The sequence below is a fragment of the Astatotilapia calliptera genome, chromosome 6 (genome assembly GCF_900246225.1).
Source record: "Astatotilapia calliptera chromosome 6, fAstCal1.2, whole genome shotgun sequence".
Taxonomy (NCBI): domain Eukaryota; kingdom Metazoa; phylum Chordata; class Actinopteri; order Cichliformes; family Cichlidae; genus Astatotilapia; species Astatotilapia calliptera.
Window position 1 is genome coordinate 37,210,034 of NC_039307.1, and position 20,081 is coordinate 37,230,114.

The 20,081-nt window shown below is 40.8% G+C and overlaps 1 protein-coding gene across 2 annotated transcripts; it reads left to right on the plus strand.

Annotated features, from left to right (window-relative positions):
- The first annotated feature begins 1,652 nt into the window (after positions 1–1,652).
- vps54 (VPS54 subunit of GARP complex) lies at positions 1,653–19,968 on the plus strand. Of its 2 annotated transcripts, none has more exons than XM_026172026.1 (23): positions 1,653–1,851; positions 6,177–6,351; positions 6,901–7,142; positions 9,276–9,360; positions 9,857–9,891; positions 10,157–10,288; positions 11,419–11,804; positions 11,923–12,049; positions 12,576–12,683; positions 12,795–12,850; positions 13,005–13,101; positions 13,280–13,632; positions 14,423–14,552; positions 14,644–14,825; positions 14,997–15,109; positions 15,867–15,930; positions 16,077–16,182; positions 16,392–16,479; positions 16,594–16,715; positions 16,866–16,946; positions 17,387–17,494; positions 17,580–17,674; positions 18,238–19,968. In XM_026172026.1, the coding sequence occupies exons 2-23, from the start codon at positions 6,207–6,209 to the stop codon at positions 18,341–18,343; spliced, it is 2,961 nt and encodes a 986-aa protein (XP_026027811.1). In that variant the 5' UTR covers positions 1,653–1,851; positions 6,177–6,206; the 3' UTR covers positions 18,344–19,968. The 2 variants fall into 2 exon arrangements, with proteins under 2 accessions (XP_026027811.1, XP_026027810.1); XM_026172025.1 differs by lacking the exon at positions 1,653–1,851 and adding an exon at positions 2,202–2,381.
- Positions 19,969–20,081: the final 113 nt, after the last annotated feature.

Below are 20,081 nucleotides of genomic sequence, written 5' to 3' on the forward strand. Positions count from 1 at the left end.
TGAGGCCAAACCTGTCACTTTAAATTCATCATGTACTTCATATTTTCTTAATTATGTTTTATTCTGATTGTAAAGATTCTTGGACCTCTTTCTTGTACCTTTCTCTAAACTTTATTTTTGTCCCTGATGAGTTTTAAGAAATATTATCCAAGTATCTTTATTGTTATTTTTTTGTTTTGACTCATCGTGCAAGAAATTAACAGCATCATCAACCAAAACCGTGATGAGAGGGAAGGTTAGTCTGAAAGCATCAAAGCAGATGCTGATACGTTCGCTCTGACTCATTTCCTGTGAACCAGGTATTCATTATATTTTGTCACTAGCCTGTTTTTAAAGTGTGTCTCCTTCTTGGTTATGCAGTCATGCTGTACACTTTTCTTTTCCTTTTTTTTTTTCTTTTCTTTTTTTTGTACCGATAGCGAACAATAAAAACAAGGCTGAAATTTATGTGACTGTTTGTTTACTGTACATATACAACCAGAGTATTCATATAAGAGTAGTGGAAGTTAGATTTTAAATGAGTCTATCTATATATCAAGATATAGATGTGTATACACAAAAAATTGAGAACATTGAAAATGAATCAGGCTGAGTACTGTACTGATGTGGACTGGATAATGTGTTTGGAGCAAAAGGGACGTCATTTAGCCCAAACTGGAAAAGTACAGCTGATGGAAAGCCAGCTGGATCAAGATTGGTAAATGTGCATAAACTCATTTTCAAGTACAAGTCACATCTTTGGATTCATACTGAACATTTACACTTTGTATTTTGAATGTGATCTGACTCCAGTTCACTGGTCTTTACTGATTTAGTGAATTCAAGAAGATATAACCAGTTGTTCAATAAGCTATATGGCTCATTTCCAACCTCTACACACTATAAAGCTGCTATAAAAGGTAAAATTCATTCATCTAATCAGCATCAGTACCTTGAATTAATGTCCGCTACCCTTGTAACCTCGCATTGAGCATGATTATCACACCTTGTCCTGCACCAGTCCAGTGCATTACTGTGAACTTTACCACAGTTTAGCCTGCACTAAGGTGTACTGAAGTATCTAGTATTTTCATTCAACCTCTGAATAACATAAAATTATTATAATTACAGTTTTTTTCTAAAACATTTCACAATATGAAAAAATAAATTTAGCAACATATCTGGTCCTATTTCCCTCACGGCAGATGACCGCCCCTCCCTGAGCCTAGTTCTGCTGGAGGTTTCTTCTTGTTAAAAGGGAGTTTTTTCCTCCCCACTGCTGCCAAAGCTTTGTTCATATGGGGTCACATGATTGTGGGGTTTTCTCTGTTGTATTATTGTAAAGTATGCCTTACAATATAAAGCGCCGTGAGGCGACAGCTGTTGTGATTGGCGCTGTATAAATAAAATTGAATTGAATCTTGGGTAAATCCAGCATCCTAAAATGAATGAGGGCATTACCAGCGAGAAATAAATTAGTTAGCATTGTTGTATCACAGCAGGAAGGTTCTGGGTTCAATTCCACAATCATGCTATGCATGTTCCCCCCGTGTTTGCGTGGGTCCTGTCCGCGTACTCCGGCTTCCTCCCACAGTCCAAAGACATGCAGTTAATGGGGTTAGGCTAAATTGCCCATAGGTGACATTGTGAGGTTGTCTATCTCTCTTCGTTAACCCTGTTAGACTGGTGACCCTGTCTCTCGACAGCTGGGATAGGCACTGCCGTAACACCGTTTAATATATCGTGTTCAGTAAACCTATTTGAAATTATTTTAGCTTTGCGGCATGGCGAGTTATCCTGCTGGAAGTAGCCATCGAAAGACCGGGGACACAGTGGCCATAAGAAGACGGAAAGTTCAATAGCACTACTCTCGTAGGTTATTCCATTAAAATTATGCGGTTGTTACTGTAAGTATGCCCGGTCAGCGTTTTTCTGATCTTCTGTTGTGCAGTTAAGTTAAACCCTGCTTCACAATCACTTATCACCTTTCGTTGCCCGTTCTGATACTCAATTTGAACAGCAGTTCGTCTTAACAATGTCTACATGACAAAATGCTGAGTTGCTGCTATATTAGATATGCCATAAACTGTTTATATAACAGTTTAACAGCTGTATCTAGTGGCCGGTGAGTGCGCACTTTGTTGTCTACTGTATACGGACCAATGACATTGATATGGACCGATTCAGCTTTAGTTAGCAGGGGGCAGCAGCGAGCTTTGAAGACTGAAACTTGCAAACAGGCAAATAAAGAACCTGACGTTGATGTTCCTCTTTCCAGCAGTGCATGATGGTCCGTATACCGGTATTAACTGCTGTGAGTCCTGTTGTTTTCCCCTCGTTTCCTTTAGTGCTACTGTGATTATGAAGAAAAGACACACCGTCCGCTTTATTTTACATGACAGGTAGGTGTCCAAATGAAGCCTCTCGGTCCCCTGTCATTCCGGGCTTTCTTTGGTGTTTTTATGTTGCCTGTTGGGGTAGCTTATCCGGCTAACTTGCTACCATTGGCTAGTCTACGTGTAACTGCCGTTGACAACATTAGCTGTAGCGTTAGCTCTAGCATGTAGCTAATAAGGCCGCGAATATTCTGCAGCACATCAGCCCCTGACAACAAAACTGCAATTAGTTTTGTGTGTTTCATGTTGCTGTTAGGCATTGACTTCACTGTCAGCGTGAACGGTTGTAATGCAAACACCTGCCAGCAATGCGTGCACTGTAGCTAGGCTAAGGCTAGCTGCCTAGCTTCTGTTACATCTACTTGTCCCGATGGGAGGCACAGCAACGATGACAGCCGAAAGCATAAACATTTTAATATCAAAGATTAAATGACTACAAGGGACACCTGTTTTTTCTCCGCTCAGAAATAATCACGATGTTTTATTGGGCGAGGAAATTTATAGTATAATTTATTAACTGTGCTAATTACTAAAAAAACCCATTAAGGCCATGTTTATTTCTTGGCACAATTTCCGGAATATATTAGGGTTTCAGATTTACATTATAAGGAAACGTTTATGCCTGAAAATAATCAGTTCTCGCTGAGTAGATCATAATGTGATTGAAACAAGTAGAATCGAGTTCAATACAGCGGCTCCCCTTGGTATTGTGCTTTCACTTTTGTTGATACCGAGAAAAGGATTAAAAGCCTGATTAATTAATAAGATCCTAATATAGGATGGTGCACACTGTTTTAAAAAAAAAAAAAAAAAAAAAAACAAGTATTCTTTGTCCATACATGCCGTCCAAAACTATTCCTGAATAATTTGGATTTCTAAGAATCGGTAAATAATTTTTCTTTGGACTTTACATGTCAACATAGAAATATAACTGAGCTTTTATGATCTCAGCAAGAATATCTCTGTGCAGTTATGCTCTTGTTTTACTGTAATTTGCTGATGATTTATTGTTTTTGAGTATTTTACAACGGTTTTCTAAGGGCAGATGAAAATAAATGAGGAAGGTGTTATAAGCTGCTCCTGCTTGTTTTTTTTTCTTTTTCTTTTATGGATGGGATTCAGTGTTACTGCTTGACATATCTTATATGTCATATAGTGAAGAACTAGCCAGTTATATACCTGATGTACCTGCATAAATAAATTCAAATAATACTTATTTTAATCTTTGGCTATCACCATATTACTGCCATTCCTTCCTATTCCTTCAAAGCAGTCTGTCTTCAAAAAGATGAATCGGACAATCATTCCTATTTTTAGCTCCATGCAGTTGCAGTGGGTGGTAGAAAATTGACGGGCCAAGGATCCAAGATGGTTGTGAGTGCTTGAATCTGTGACAAGTCTGAAGTTTTATGTGTTAAGATGGTTCTTAATATTTTGACAGCATTTTTTTAAAATGTAAAAGCAATATGAAGGAGCTAAAAACGGTTCTGATAATAATGGGGAGCGCATAGATCTATAATCCTCTCATTTGTGTGATGGGATTAACAGCAGAGGGTCATACACCTCCACAGTTTGAGCAGTCAGATTACAACTGACTGTTAGCACAGCAACATATCATTGGTTTACAGCTGTCATTTAACCAGCAGTTTTCTTTCAGTTGTTAACCACCAGGGCTGTGAAATGGAGCCAATGTAAAACTCTAAAAAATGCAGTTCTTCCATGGCCAAGTCAGCTTTGGTCCAAATTTTACAGGGTGGTACACAAAACTGACCCTATAGGTAGTTTCTCCTTGTATAACAATTGTAAGACGGCCGAAAAGCAGCACAGGTCTGTTGACCCAGGCAGGTGGAGCTGGGTACCTTTTCCAGTTGAATCAGCAGAGCATCAAATATGAAACATGTGGTCAAAGTTTAGATGCATTTTGTGTTTGATCGGGTGTTGCCGCCTTGGTCAGCTTTTTGTCAGCTTGCATTTTTCGCTACAGATGCTGCAGAAAATGTCTGCATTAAGTTTTAAAGAATTTAAGCACATCTGAGAGCACTTTCACCACGTTGCAGATGTATGTAGGCTTACTGACTGGAGGTTGATAGGCCTTAAATTTGTCACTTAACCAAAGGACTTTTCTATATTTGTGTTGTTTGTGTATTTGGAGCATTTTTAATGAAATGATAAATGATACTGTTCGATATGTTATACAGTACATCAGAGAGCTACAAAAAGTCTTTTACTTTTTATTTAATAGCACATATGTATGTATGTGTGTGTTGTATCAGTCAGTTTTTGGATGTAGTTTGCCAACATTAGCTGATAACCTCGCTCTTCACCTACTCATCCAGTTATGGTATCTTATACTTCAGGGTTGTGTGTGTGTGTGTGTGGGGGGGGGGGGGGCTGCAGTCTATCCCAGCTATCTTAGGGCATAAGCAAGGTACTCCCTGGACAGGTCACCAGCCTCATGCAAGTGTTAACTGAACCTTCAAATGTAGTTAACAAAATGAATGCATGTTATTATCTCAGTTGTTAGATTTAATGCAGCACTGTTGAAAGCTGTACCAGTCACCCCACCCCCCCATAAAACCACTGTGTACATTACCACACAGAAAGAGCTGGAGACTTGCTTGCACCAGTGGATGAACCAGGGCACGTTTCTGTGTCAGTTTGATGTAGAACTTGTATTGAAATTGAGGCCCTTCACAAATTTTGATGTAACTTTAGTCTGCCTTGTACATGGCAAGCTGAACACATAGTCGTTCTCTACTGCAGCTAACAAGTTACACTAAAAGCTACCTTTGATTTGTCTGTTATATACAAGGGTTTGCTATAGCAGGTAGCTCAACACATTTTATTGAATTTTTTTGTACTGGATGTTCTTTCTGATGCAACCATGAAGAGGTTTGTGTCTTGTCCCATGATCAAACTTTGGATCTTTTGCTGGTTAGATGAATGTGTAAGACTTTATGGCAAAACTAAAGGAACACCAACACATTACAAGTACAAGAGCTGCTCAGCATTTACTGAGTCAGCAGAAGATTGGCAACTTTTACACATTATGCACTTCAACACTTAGCAATCACAGTATAACTTTGTACAGTCTGCCACTTTGAGGCTGAGTTGCTGCGATTCCTAAATGCTTTCACTTTGCAATAACATCCCCTACAGTACCCCCACAGTTGATCATATCTAGGAGGGAAGACTTGGACTAGGATGCCTTCTCTTGCAGTACCACACTCGAATTTTCTGAGCTTGTTAGAATGATTCATTCTTTCACAAAACTTTGTAAAGACAGACTGCATGGTCATGTGCTTGATTTCAGACTGTGGCAATGGGTCTAAAAACACTCAAATTTAAAGGTTAATTAGATTCAGCCACCAATCGTTTTTTTTAATATAGTGTTGCTATCCCTAATGGTGTACAACAGAAGGGGAAGACGTGATACTAAAAGCTGCCAATTTCAAGAAATCATCATTTTGAAACCACAAACCTGCAGAGATGTGGAATGAGACTTCAGAAAGTCCCCTAGTCATCCACTACAAAAAATGGTTCCCAAAGACTCACTATTACTATTTATTTAAAAAAACAAAAAACCCCCAAAACAATGCCCAGTGACTTTATGAAATTATTGATGCTTTAACATCTTACAAGATCAATCTTCTGAAAACATCTGTGACTCTTTACAGATTGGGCAAAGTTTTAAGAGAGATGGACCACATAACTCGTTTGGAACTTTGCTGATTTGGAGTTGATAGTGCTGATTATGATTTCTCTATCTAATGCTAGCCCTGTTTTCATCTTTTTTTCCAGCTAGCCTGCTGGGAGGCACGTCCCAATGACATGGCCTCCAGTCACAGCTCCTCCCCAGTGCCTCGTCCCAGCAGCGGAGGCCGAGATGGGATCTATCACAAGGAGCGAGATCCTTCCCCACCTCGCTACCGGCATATCCGCTCTTTGCCTGACGTCTGCCCGAAGGAGCCGACTGGTAGGAAGAATGACTGACTTCAGTGCAATGGCATGCATAGGCATCATTTTTAGCAGTAGAACATAACCTGAAAGTATACATATTTTGCAGTTAGACAGTGAAAATAGTCTATAAAAGGTGGTGAAAATCTAGATGTTCATCTATACATCTGCGCTAAGGGTCATCAGTCATTTAAAGTTTACATAGAAACATAAACAGTGATGCTAATATTTTTTTTAAGTATACATTTTTTTTTACATACTGGCTATCTAAAGCCCACTCTTTCTTTCACGTTGTCATATTGAACACAAATGAACTTTAAATAGACAAATTTGTGACACTGCAGGAAAACACAGCGTCTTGCAGTTTTTATCTGTATGTTGTGCATTGATTTACTGCTGTGCTTGTGATGTTGCTGTTTGTTGCATTCACCTGGGCCACAGCTGTGATTTAAGTTCAGGAACATGGAAACAAAACCAAGAAACCATGGCAGGCCAGATGCTTAAATTATGAGTTGTTGTTCTCCGCAGAAAATGAAAGCACTGACTTTATTTCTATGTGGTCCTCCAGGTGAGGGGCAGGGCCTGTGTAATGGCCCATCTGTGGTGGCAGAGCACGACCGATGGACAGTTTATAGCTCGAAGGTCAACCTCCCAGCTGCACTGAATGACCCTCGGCTCGCCAAAAGGGAATCTGACTTTTTCACTAAAACATGGGGGCTGGACTTCACCGAGACGGAGGTGATGCCCTCATTTTGCCTCCCCAACATCACCAAGGAGCACTTTGGGCCCTACCTGCAAGAGATGACTCAGGTAATACCTAGAGCGAATTATTAAGAGCATTTATGATTTGTTGACAAGTCAGTATCACTGCAGCTCAGATCTGTGTGGAGTCAATGTTAAAGATGCTATTAGGATATTTTTGTTCTTGAGAGAGTCTTGATTGGGGAAACCTGCAGTCGGCTGAGACTGAAGAAGTCACTTAGATGAGTGACGAAACGTTTCTCCCAGTGAAAACCCTACAATCAACCTTTTGGGGTTCCTGAGAAAGATTCTACGTTTCTCTTGTTTTGGGTTTGTCAAGAATCTGAGGCAGTTTCACTTTGTAGCCTTTTTTGCTCAGGACATGTAAAGTAGAAGTCTTGAAATGCATCTGTTAACTAAGAACTTTAGTTTAAGAAATCTTGTGCATGGATCTTGTGCAAACAATGCAACTGTCTCCCGCTGATGAGCAGCTGCTGTATTTTCCCACCATTTAGAACAAAGGTGGCATTATAGAAGAAGAAAAGATGAAAATGTCTGAATAAAGCTGGACCTTTTTTTAAATCTCAGGAATTCAAACAGCCTGAATACTGGAGGCATTTGCATTTCCTAGAGGAGTTTACTAAATAAAAAAGCAATAGAAGTACTGATGCCAAAGCTGTTGTGATGGAAAGATGTGTCTCAGTCTGTATGTTAAATATGTGATTTTCACTTTAACCAGTCAGGGGTTTTCATGTTGATTTTTCTTTCTTTTTTTTTCTTGTACATGCACTCATTTGTTGACAGAGTTACTTATCACAATGGTTGTGTTACTCTGGCATTTGGCTGAGATTTGCTCTTCTTGTTTTGCCTCACAGTTAAGCTACATTAGTTCTAACTGATAGCTTCTACTGGAGGAAACATGACAACTGCAGTTATGTGTATAGATACGAACAGTAACATACATGGTTACTGATAGTAATTTATTGTTTAATAGTTAAAGTAGGGTTTGATTTACAGAAGTTAACTGGTAACCAAGCCAAAGCCAGAGCGCTGTGGGTAGGATGAGTAGCGTGCTTAAACGATTATGGAAGTGACGTGAGTAAAAATGGCGTTTTGAGATAGTCTTACGTTCATCATTAACCCAGCCCCAGTGAGGAATGTCTTTGTGTTTAAGAGACAGCAGCTGTACGTTTGTATTCAAGATTCAAAGTTTTAAAGGGAATCCAGTCTCGATACAGTACAAACACACCTTAATGTGTTGGATAAATGTGTTGGACGGTACAGGGCAATCAGAGCAAGGACTAATAGACTCAAACACAGCTGTTATCCAACTGCAATAACACATCTGAATACTACAAAAAAAATGTCCATCACGCCACTCTTGTGTTAATCTATGCACGGTCTGAAGCATGTGTGTGGGAATGTATGTGAATGTTTTACTGTTATATCTTATTAGTATTTTAAGTATTCTATCTATTTTATTTATTGAATTTTATTGTTTTATTTATATTTTGATATTGCTAGGGATGATGCAATGATCGGGGACCATTCTTAATTTCGTTGTTCTCATGACAATGACAATAAAGTTTCTGATTCTGATTCTAAAACCTTCCTTTACTGGCTGTCATGTTTCAAGTAGAATAGATGTCTTGAAATGCAGCTGATGCTTTAATGTTGTCAACAAACATTCTACAAACAATTAAAATAATGAAAATACAAACAGGCTTTAAAGTTCTTATGTGTTTTTAAATTCTTAAATTGTCTTGGCCTGTGCTGCTTCATTTTTATAATGCCTCAAGTGGCAAAAATAGCTCTTACAGAAGGTTTCTGTTCCTCATTTAGTCTTTTATTACTTTTGTTACCAGCTGAGTGTGGTGAGATTGAGCTGTAACATCTCTTGCACTTCTGACAGTGCATTTCTGTTCTTGTAAGAGTCATCTAGTTTTTAGAAATGTTATTGTAGCTTTGTTTTCACTTCCTCCTACGGGTTTCATGCATCTGATTTCTTGTTCAGTGTGTTGCTTTGTTCTTCTCTAATGACCCACAGCTGTAACCTTTGTTAGTTTGTATCATCAAACTTGGCTTCTGTGATTCACTCAAGCCTTTTTTTCCTGGTGCGTAACGATCATGTTAGCTTTACAGAGAGCGGGCTGGGCCAAAAATCCTGAACTTCCTTTTTGGATTTCATGATTTCATTTTTAGAGGGAACGAATCCATGAACGTTGCAAGACGATCTGCCCCAACAAAGATGATGTCGACGCTGTCTCTAGTATCACCACCAACCAAGGTATGAATTATTAACCAGCTGCTGCAGGACTCTCTGACTGCCTAAGATTGGCAGCACGCAATGACTTCAGATGCAAATATGCAGGCTACAGTGTATACATATACACTGTCACATCTGACTGTACCACACATTAAGTGTATGTGAGCGTAGTTTGGTCCTGAACCTTGGCTCTTTAATAGATTTAAGGGTTTTTACAGTTTAACACACGGGTTTTATTATCTTTCTTTTGATTTGCTTCCAAAACAATATTTTATGCCTTTAATGCACATTTCAGAATTTGATCTGATAAACACATTTCTCTGCTTGCTGCACTTTTCACAAGTTTCCTGTCTTTTTTATTTTTATTGTTTAGTTTGTACAGAGCACACTCTAGTGTCAGTCTTAGAAACTAAACTTTATCAAACTTTGTCAGCTGAGCAACACAAAAGGATATTCTGACTCTTAAACATAACTACTGTAACCGATAGTGATTTAGAGCTTTTGTTGCTTATTCCAGACAAATCCAGAACTGAGCTGGAGCAAGTCCCGAAGGTAATTATGCAAACATGCATAATATTCTGTCTGATTCTCTTTGGATTTCTCTTTCCCTTTAACTTTGACAGTGTGGCCAATGCTCTAATGCAGTTCCGTTGTATCATTTTAGCTGTGGACTCAAACACATTGTGACTCTTTTGACACTTGCAACTAAGCATGTCTCATTTATTAGCTTAGACATGATAGTGACACTATTGTGACAACAGGCTGTCTCCAGAGTGACCTTGCTGCTTCACTGTCTCACTGTGCTTTATATTGTCAGATTTTCATGAAGCCCGACTTTGCTCTTGAGGACCCGGCTACCTTCAACATGGTCCTTCCCTGGTCACACTTTAACAATGCTGGGGGGAAGAGCAGCAGAGACGTGGCTTCTTCCAAACTGCTCCAGGAAAAGGTGAATTCTCATCAACACATACAGATCACCCAGGGAGGGCGATCTGTAGATCGAGAGTAAACCTGCACTGATGTGTTTTCAAAGTGTTCCTTTCAAACCATCTTGGTAACACTCCAAGGCAGTTATATAGTGTTCCTTTGAAAACGCATCAGATCACAATGGAGAAAAGCATCATGCTGAGTATCTGTACTGATATGGACTGTGAAATGTAAGGAATAAAGGATGCGATTGTTTAATGGGAATGAAAATGATCAACCTGCAGAGGGCTGAATTCAGGGTGCTCCTGCCCCCCCCTGCTGTTTGTGTTGAATTTTACACATCCACAAACAGTGGTTTTGGCTCTGACACCGGCATGTTTATCTGTCTAAACAGCTAATCACAACCTAAACAAGAAGCAACCACTGACCAGTAAGAGGTAGTTTGGTGTTGGGGCCTTGTAGCATAACAAAAGAACAAAAGGAACTTAAAAATAATAATACTAATAAGTTTTAGTAGCAATTTTGTTAAATACTTGTTTAAATCCCTTTAGCTTCTACATCTGTGAGTATTTTCTGCTTTTCTCAGTTTTACAAGAAAGACACGTGGCACTCCAGGAAATTTTGTAATATATCGTTCAATCTTTATTTTAGGGAAAGCTAGCAGGAGTTGTAGACTCACCGGTCCAGTCACTTTTGATGAGGAGTGAAATTAAAGTTCCTGTAGATACATTCTATAAGTTAATTACCTTGAGGTGTTACCAAGATGATTTCTAAAAGGACACTGGTTGGTGTTGACTGGAGAGGTTAAGAAAAATGATGGATAATTGTAATTTATTTATAATTGTATTTGATGGACTTGATCTAAACACAGAAATTAGACGTCTGTTGTTATATATTTAAGGATGAAATGCATATTGTTATTGTTCAGTTAATTTACCTGAAGATATTTAAAACTTATGACAAGTAGAATATAACCGCAGTGGAGGTTTAGTATCGGTCATGTGTCATGTGATTAACTGCTTACAGTTAACAGGATCCTAATCAAACAGGATAGTTGTTGATTTGCACTTTTGTGCTCATCAGTCATTAGATCAGTTAAACCAGCGACCTTCATATGTAGAAGTTAATCAAATGATGTTCTTTTTCCTCCAGCTCAGCCACTACCTAGATGTGGTGGAGGTGAGCATTGCTCGACAGATCTCGCTGCGTTCCGAAGCGTTTTTCCATGCTATGTCGTCGCAGCACGAGCTGCAGGACCAGCTGCAGGAGACGCAGCATGCCGTGGCCGTCCTTCGGGGCCGTACAGCTGCCATGGACCAGGTCATGTGCCAAGGACCTCTCCAGGCTCTCTGCACCGCCCTGACTCGCAACAACTGCGTGAAGCTGCACAACAAGCTGAAGCTGATGGCCGCAGTGCATCAGACACAGCCCACTGTACAGCTGCTGCTCTCCACCTCTGAGTTTGTTGGAGCACTGGAACTTATCGCCACCACTAAGGAGGTGCTCCAGCAAGAGCTGCAGGGCATCCACAGCTTCAGGTGAGAGTGTGTTTACTGGATCAGTTTTACTAGGATAGTTTTTGTTGTGATGTCTGAAATTGATGTTCTACAAGCAGCCAACAGAGCAGCTGTACAATGCTGTGTTTGCATCTCTCAGACATCTGGGCTCCCAGCTGTGCGAGCTAGAGAAGCTGATTGATAAGATGATGGTGGAGGACTTCAGTATGTACGCTCACAGTGACCTGAACCGCAGCCTGAGAGATGAGCCACAGGTTCTGGAGAAGGTCTGAACAATCACCTTCAACACAAAGGGTCTAATAGATTTCAGGATGGTCATGTTTAGAAGATGACTGACAACAACAACTGTTGGGGAATGTGCGGTTGTCATTTACATTTGCATGCATCTCTGTATACATGATAAATATAAGTATTCCTGCTACATCTACACACACAAAACATCAACGTTTCTGTTCCTGTCATCAGTGTGATGCTTAATATCGAAAGACTAAATTATATTTCTTTGTCATTTCGAATGTGCTTCTGCTTTTAGTTTCAGTTACATCAAACAAAATGTAGAATCTGATTCTGGCAGCAAGTCATTATTATAGTCTGACAGAAACCATTATATACAGCTGTGCAGCTCTGCTCATGCTGAGTATCAGTATTCGTTTTTAGTCTTTGAATGTGATTACATAATTGAATTCTTCGGTCTCATATTAAATTCATCTCAGCTTTCTGAAACCCTGCTGCCCGGTCATGTCAGTGTTTTAGGACCCTGTATTTTCTGGTGCGTTTGTCTGTGGATTTTAGGAGCGTCTGGAGTCGCTGGTGTTCGGCCTGCTGCGGCAGCGGAAGCTGGATTTTCTGGATATTTACAGTGATGAGATGATCGTAGCGGCCAAGGCAATCGTCTCTCAGGTGTGACTCCTCCTGACACAGTCCAGTCTTTATCTGTTTCTAAGCGCTGCATTAAATAACAGCGATCCAGCTGCGATTTATCATGTAATAGAAACCTTTTTGTGTTTGCAGTGTGTGGCAGATAGTGTTGTGCAGATAGAAGAAATTGATGCTGAAGTCGTTGTTAAGTAAGTTGGAACAATGTGATTAATACCACTGGTTGTATTAAAGCATTTTATGGAATGTTTAATGAGCACATTGACTTTGTAAACAAAGAAAATACCAGTCCAAGTTGAACCTCATGGAGACTCGCTGTACATGTGTGCATTTGTGTTTCTCAAGGCTTGCTGACCAAATGCGTCTGATGACATTCCCTCAGTGGTTTGACCTGCTGAAAAATGTCTTTGAGAGCTTCCTTTTCTTCCTGCAGAGAATCAAGGTTAGTCAAAACAGCTCCTGGTACAGAGCTCCTATTTTTAGTCTGCTAGACTTCAGAAGATGGTTCACACATCACAAACATTATCCAACATTTGATGCAGGTAAAAATATTCTTTCTGTGTGAATTCAACAAACTGAATCTAATTGTGCACCTTATTACCCAACTGCCTGTTTGCTAGGCCACTATGAATGTGATCAGGAATGTGGTTCTAGAGGTTCTGGACTCAAACCAGAAAACCCGTCTCCTGGAGGACTCCTGTTCAGAACCATCCGGCCAAGAGGCTTCTCAGGTCCCGTCACTCCTGCAGGGAGAGGCTGAGCTGGCCTACCTCACCCATGAAGGCCTGTTCATCAGTGATGCTTTGAATGATGCCCAGCAGAAACAGCAGGAGCAGAAACAACAGCGAGTAGTGCCGGCAGCCCAGGATCAGAGCTCTGCAGCAGGATTCAGGAGCCAGCAGGGCCGGGTGGAGACTGCCAGTAGTGACTCTGGGGCCACAGAAATGTCTGCCAGCAGAGAGCAGAGCTTCATGTATGTCACTCTTAAGTTTTTCTTCTTCTTCTTTTTTTCTTTTTCTGTTTGAACAAAAATATCATGGTAATTGCAGTCCCGTTGCACCATAGCCTCTAACTGACATCTGGTTAAAAGGCTGTTGCATTTTCCTTTTTTTGCAATTCAGGTCTTCTTATTTACTGAAAACAGCATCAAACCGTAAAGTGACAGTTTTGTTCAAAAGTCTTGAGCCTTCCAACAAGACAGATTTTCTTGTAATTAAAGTTGTCTTGAGCAGCAGTTCTCCAGGCTTTCTGAAGGAGCTTTTCTTTAGACATTGGGTGCTTTTTCTCTCTTTTTCAGTTCGGCTCCTGTATCAGAGCACTTTGTGAAAAACACTTTTTGTTTGTGATGCTACTTAACATTGACCCGTGAATTATTCAAGCATAAAAAAAGGGATGAACCAGTGTTATGACTGCATTTTAGATACTTTGTTACTGGTCGCCTATCACAAAAACACAGGATGCTCTTATTTCTTTAGTTGATTCTACGAAAATGGCAAACACGCATAACTTACACGAGAACTGGACTTGAAAACCAGTGGCAGCAGATCTTACAGAGTGGTGTGGACTGTAGTGGCTTATAATCTCCTGTAGTTCCCTATTAAATGTAGAGACTGGCTCTCTTAAAACAAAAATGGAAGTGTTGTTGCCCAAGATAAAGTACAAAAATGATTTAACCAAAAGTGAAAATGACTGAGAGGGATTAAAGCTGTGAAACCTTTGACTCGGTTCTTCAGCCTGTTAACAGTGAGTGTGTTTGTGTTCAGGCCTGGTGAGAACATGATGCCCACCGACTTTGAGCTGAACCTTGTGATAAACAACCTCCAGGAGCTCATGTACACTGCTTCCGACATCAGCCATGACCGCTGCGTCAAAGTGCTCACAGCCCGAGCCAAGGTATGGTGTACATGTGTCTGTATTTGAGGTTTTGTATGGAAAAGGATAAACCTGAAAATGTAATTGAAGTGTTTGTGTTTACGTTTAACAGGATGGATCTCTGGAGCGTCTGACCTCAGCGGAGTTCGTTTGTCTTTCACAGGCAGTGGAGGGATTTGTCAGGGACACAGAGGAGCTCTGTGGCAGGCGAAGCGTTTCCCTGAGGGGCGCGTTGCAGAGCCAGGCCAACCGCTTCGTCCACCGCTTCCACGAAGAACGCAAGACCAAACTCAGGTAACCTGCAGTACCATTGTTTTCAGGATGTGAAGGTTTGCTTTTAAATATGATAACTGTTTGTGTGAGTGAGTGAAGGTTTAGTTTCATGGTTGAATTTGAGTGTGTATCTGGTCTTACTCCTGTAATGTAGCAGTGTAGGTGCTGAAGTTTGCTTTTGTGCCCCTGCAGCCTGCTGCTGGATAATGAGCGCTGGAAGCAGGCTGAGGTTCCTGCTGAGTTTCAGGATCTGGTGAACTCCATTGCTAATGGTAGAATATCACTACCAGAGCGCAAAATCCCAGGTATCAGACTCCACTGTCCGAAAATCCTCATTAACCTGATTTTATTTGTAATTTCTGTAGTTTTAGTTCTACAGTTCTGAAATGTTTTGACTACTTACAGAGTAACCTACGCACACATTGCATATATATGCTGACTTTGATGTAAAATAAGAAAATGGATAAAGAAGTAAAGATTCACAGTCCAGTCCAGTCAAGGAGTTTATAAGACCCCCAAACCTTAGAGAGAAAATCCCAACAATTGGACAGTCCCCTATAAGCAGCACTTGGCAACAGTGGGGACAAAAGAACTCCCTGAGAGGCAGTTATCTATGAGACCTGTTGGGTGAGGGTTGGGCAGTTAATTTCCCTAACGGACCACATGAAGCAGAATTTATGTTAAAGTGCAGTCGTGTGTCTGCTTGGTGCTGCTTGTGCTGTTCTTGGTCTGTCAGCAGGCGCAGAGAAGAGCGGACTTGTAACATACAAAGAGTTGTAGTGAAACAGAGTGTTAAAAACAGTGAAACCTGTTCACTGCAGCAGCAGTCTCCCCCTCCTCCAGTTTGGACAGAAACATGCATGCAGACAGACTTAAATTACACTTAAGAAGCTGGGAGTAGAGCAGAACTGCTCTGTGTTGTTGTCAGAGGCTCCAGGTGCTTGGAGGTTTCTAGTGATGCACTGAGGCTTGGTTCCACAGCTTGCATACAGAGCAACAGAGAAACATCACAGCACAAGAAGAACAGCTTTATTATTTGTAACATTCGTTTTCCCATTCCAGGTCCCAATGACAGGAAACCCACAGAGTTTCTGCTTGTCAACGGGCAGAAATATGCAGTTGTTGGGTAGGTGAAATCACATATTTCATGATTTTAAATATTATTCTGTCCTCACACTGTCATTAAAGTTGGAAGTTAGACAGCGCAAATGCTTTTTAAATGTGAACATTTAGTTTTAAAAGATTTTCTGAGTAGCCTTTGTGTTCCTTCAGGACGGTTCTGCTGCTGATCCGGATCTTTTTAGAATACTGCCAGTGTGTCAATGACATCCCATCCATCTCTACAGACATGCTGACGCGTCTGGCAGACCTCCTCAAGGTCAGAAACTCAACAGCACACAAATCACACGATCCTATGTTAGTTCAGCCTCTTGTAGTTAGTAAACAGGAAAAGACTTTGTTTCCTAGAGACAATTTGATCACAACACTGAAGTGTTTACATTTGACACAGCCGTGACATGCTGGTATGCTAGCCTTAGGTTTAGAGTGGTGGTGTTTACTGAATTTTCTTGGATTGTCTTTCTGCAGCACTTCAACTCTCGGAGCTGCCAGCTGGTTCTGGGAGCCGGAGCTTTGCAGATCGTCGGCCTCAAGACCATCACCACCAAAAACCTTGGTATATAACACCTGCTACACACACTGCTTACAAGTAGACCTGTTTTTTCAGTATGTGAAGCAACTTTTAATGGTTGAGAATGCTGATTTTTACTGTTAACTGTGTGTGTTGTAGCATTAGCTTCCCGCTGTCTGCAGCTGGTGGTTCACTACATTCCCATCATCAGAGCTCATTTTGAGACCAAACTGCAGCCCAAACAATTCAGTGTTCTCAGACACTTTGATCACATCACCAAGGTAACACTCAGCATGACCACTTTAAGTGTGGCCTCATCCTGGCTAAATAAAAGTTTGAGAGAAGAGTTCAAAATAAAATGTCATGACAAAATCTCCAAAGATTTCAGCTCGATGTGAGTCGTGTTGCTGAGGCTGTTTGTTGTGTTGCAGGACTACAACGATCACATAGCAGAGATCTCTGCTAAGCTGGTGGCCATCATGGACAGTCTGTTTGAGAAGGTTCTATCAAAGGTTAGATGAGGGCAGGGAACACGAGAACACTTTATGAATGGTTTTAAATTTTATGCAAGCATAAAAATAATTCTATTTACAGAGGACTTTCAGTTGTAATGAGATTCAGGCAGTGTGTGTAGGCCTAATATTTCCACAGTTAGTTGTGTTAATCCTTTTTTTTTTACTTTAATAATAGTATTGAATTAATGTAGACTTAATAGAATCATTGCTATTAGATAATAGAACAAACAAATAACCAATAATCGAACCTACTAAATTATACTTGCACTGTATACCTGATGGTCAGGTATCCATTTCTGTCCTTTATTAGTACAGAATTTATGACTTTTTGACATGTGTAATGCACTTTCTCAGAATCTTTCTGTGTATTTTAAATTGTTGTATTCCAAATGCGCACAGAATCACATGACCTCAGGCGTATCCTTTTATGTCCTCAGTATGAAGTGAAGGCTCCGATGCCCTCAGCCTGCTTCAGAAACATCTGTAAGCAGATGGCAAAGATGCACGAAGCCATTTATGAACTTTTACCTGAAGAACAGACACAGGTGAGATCTTTTTGTTTTCTCTACTCTTTTTGTGTCTGTGACAGCTTGTTGATCAGAGACTTGAGAGTTGTGTATCCATATACAGATGCTGTTTCTGAGGATCAATGCCAGTTTCAAAATGCATCTGAAGAGGCAGCTGGCTCGGCTTGGAGTTATTAATGATGGAGGACCGCAGCATGGGTAAGTGCCCTGAAAACCAGCTAATGATTGGAGTATGTTGATATGACAGAGCAGCACTTCCTGCTTCGCTCTGAAGAGAAGTAGCACCTCTTTTCCTGTTGGTGTTCCCCGTTGTTTCACATTTTATTGAAAGAGAATTTTGAACATTACATGAATACTTGACATGTCTTTATATCTGCTATATTAAAGTGCTAGAATTGTACTTAACAAACCTGACACAAATTTAGAGTTCCACTTCTGTGAGTTAGTTTTGGAATTAACGGAGGTGATAGGTGTGTGTCAGTGACAGCTGCCACGGTGCCAGAATCATTGCTGCCAATTTTGAAAGAATATCCTCATATGTGGCTCTCATTTTTCTTAAAAACAAAAATAAGGTAAAAAAAAAAAATCTGGTAATTCTTTGTTTTTACGTTCATCGGGCCCCAATGTGACCAAATATCAAAGAGAAATTAAAAATGCTGCTGTGGAAGAGTTCAGGTCTTAGGAGGTTATAAACTGCTTCTTGTCAGAGCATAGCTCTTCCCCATCTTTCATGTCTTTGACACTTTGACTCGTGTTTGCAGGCTGGTGGTGGTAGACGTGGCGTTCTACACCGAGAACATCCAGGGGCTGAAGAGCCTCGAGAGGCTCGACCTGAACATGGTTGAGGTCTGGGAGCAGAAGAGGTGATGGAGGATGGAATCTGCATCTCCAGAACTGACCTTACCTCAGCAGTTATGGGAGCCTGACCCCCGGGGGCTGGCTGAGGCTGGAAGAGGCCCAAAGGGACCAAAAATGCGAGTATGGGAGAAGAGCAGCAGCATACCGGTGCTTCAGAGACTGTTCAGAAACGCACAGCGCCTGGTGAAAAACTGTTGCCACCTCATCGCAGTGTGTGCAATTCAATAGAAAATGAAAAAATAAATTATTACTGTTTTAGTGGGAGGGCAGGATGTGGATTATTCTTATGAAATTTGGGGGTAATTTATTTTTCTTTCTCCGGAAACATTCTATACTGGGTTAGGCTTTTTCCTCCAGCAGTCTGCAATGCTGGAGCTGACAGGATTTTTATCAACACCGCATGCTCGGCAGGTTACCCTTTTGCATACTCGGAGAGCTTGGGAGGGGTCGTTCTTATTGCTTAAAAAAATCAACAGGGTTCCTGTTCCATGTTAACACTATTCCAATCCTCTCTGATCAGCTGCTTTTGGGTTTATTTGCTTACTTTTTTGTACTCCAAAATAATAATAACAGTAGCTGAGAGAAAGGTTTAATTTCAGTATGTGGGCATAGTGACAAGATTCACTTCAAAAGGTTTAACTTCCACCTTAAAACAGTTTGGTCATGCAGTTGCTTCAGCCCAGTCAGATCCTGGTCGTTGTGATGATTGACAGTGGCGCAGAACTCGCTAAACTGATGCAGAGAGTTTGCAGGATGTGAAGCATGAATATCAGCTGTTAGCTTTTGCACCTTCCAGTCTGTGTGAGCTGTTAGTTTTCTGCGAAGATGGAAGAGAAAATCTGATTAAACCTATCATCCAGAATACCTTCTTCTGATGCTGCAATATTGTGTCACAACTCCCCACAGGGGTAAAAGTAACAAGTGCTTACAGCTCTCCCTCCTCCTGCTAGCAGAGTTTTCTTCATGACATCAGATTTGATCAGATTTTCTCTTCCTGACTGTTCAGCTACCGAGAGCTCCCGTCACACGAAGCAAACGACCTGTCCAGATGCAGTCACAGATCAGTCTCTGCAGCAGTAAGAACACTACAGGCTGACAGGCTGCTGTTTGGAACCATTCGACTCCCAAATGCAAATATTCATCTACTCTCCTAGTCTGTGTTGGCTTTTGTAAGCAGCTTGTTTCCAAGATAAATCTCCTGGTATGAAACTAATGAGCTGGCATTGCAATAATTTGCCCTTCTGAAATGATTGATTAATCTAACATGTGCAGCCATAGTCATTCTTAACTCCCACACTAATCAGAAGGCATAAATGGTGTACATATGGTGACAAGCACAGTTGGATTAATGTGATGTGACTGCAGCGGTCAGCGTCAGGCGCGCCAGAGAACAGAAGCATTAACGATCATCACTGTCTGCTTCAGAAGTGCCTACTTTGAATCGACTATCAGAGACGACACATCTGAGCTCTCCACTACAGTGTGCCTACCATACCACTGTGTGTGTGTGTGTGTGTGTGTGTGTGAGTGTGTGAGAGACTTTTTGGGGTTTTGATGAGCATGTGTGTATGAGTCCAAATGAATCTGTTTCCTTCAAACCTGCTGTGAATAAAACAGGATGATGGAGCGACCTATTGTCAGTCTGTTCATCTGTTGCACATTGTCATCTTCAGAGCTAGCATACTTCCTGTCTGAGCCTCACAAAACATGTTAAGGCAAATGTAAGAGTGTTATTATTTCCAGTTAG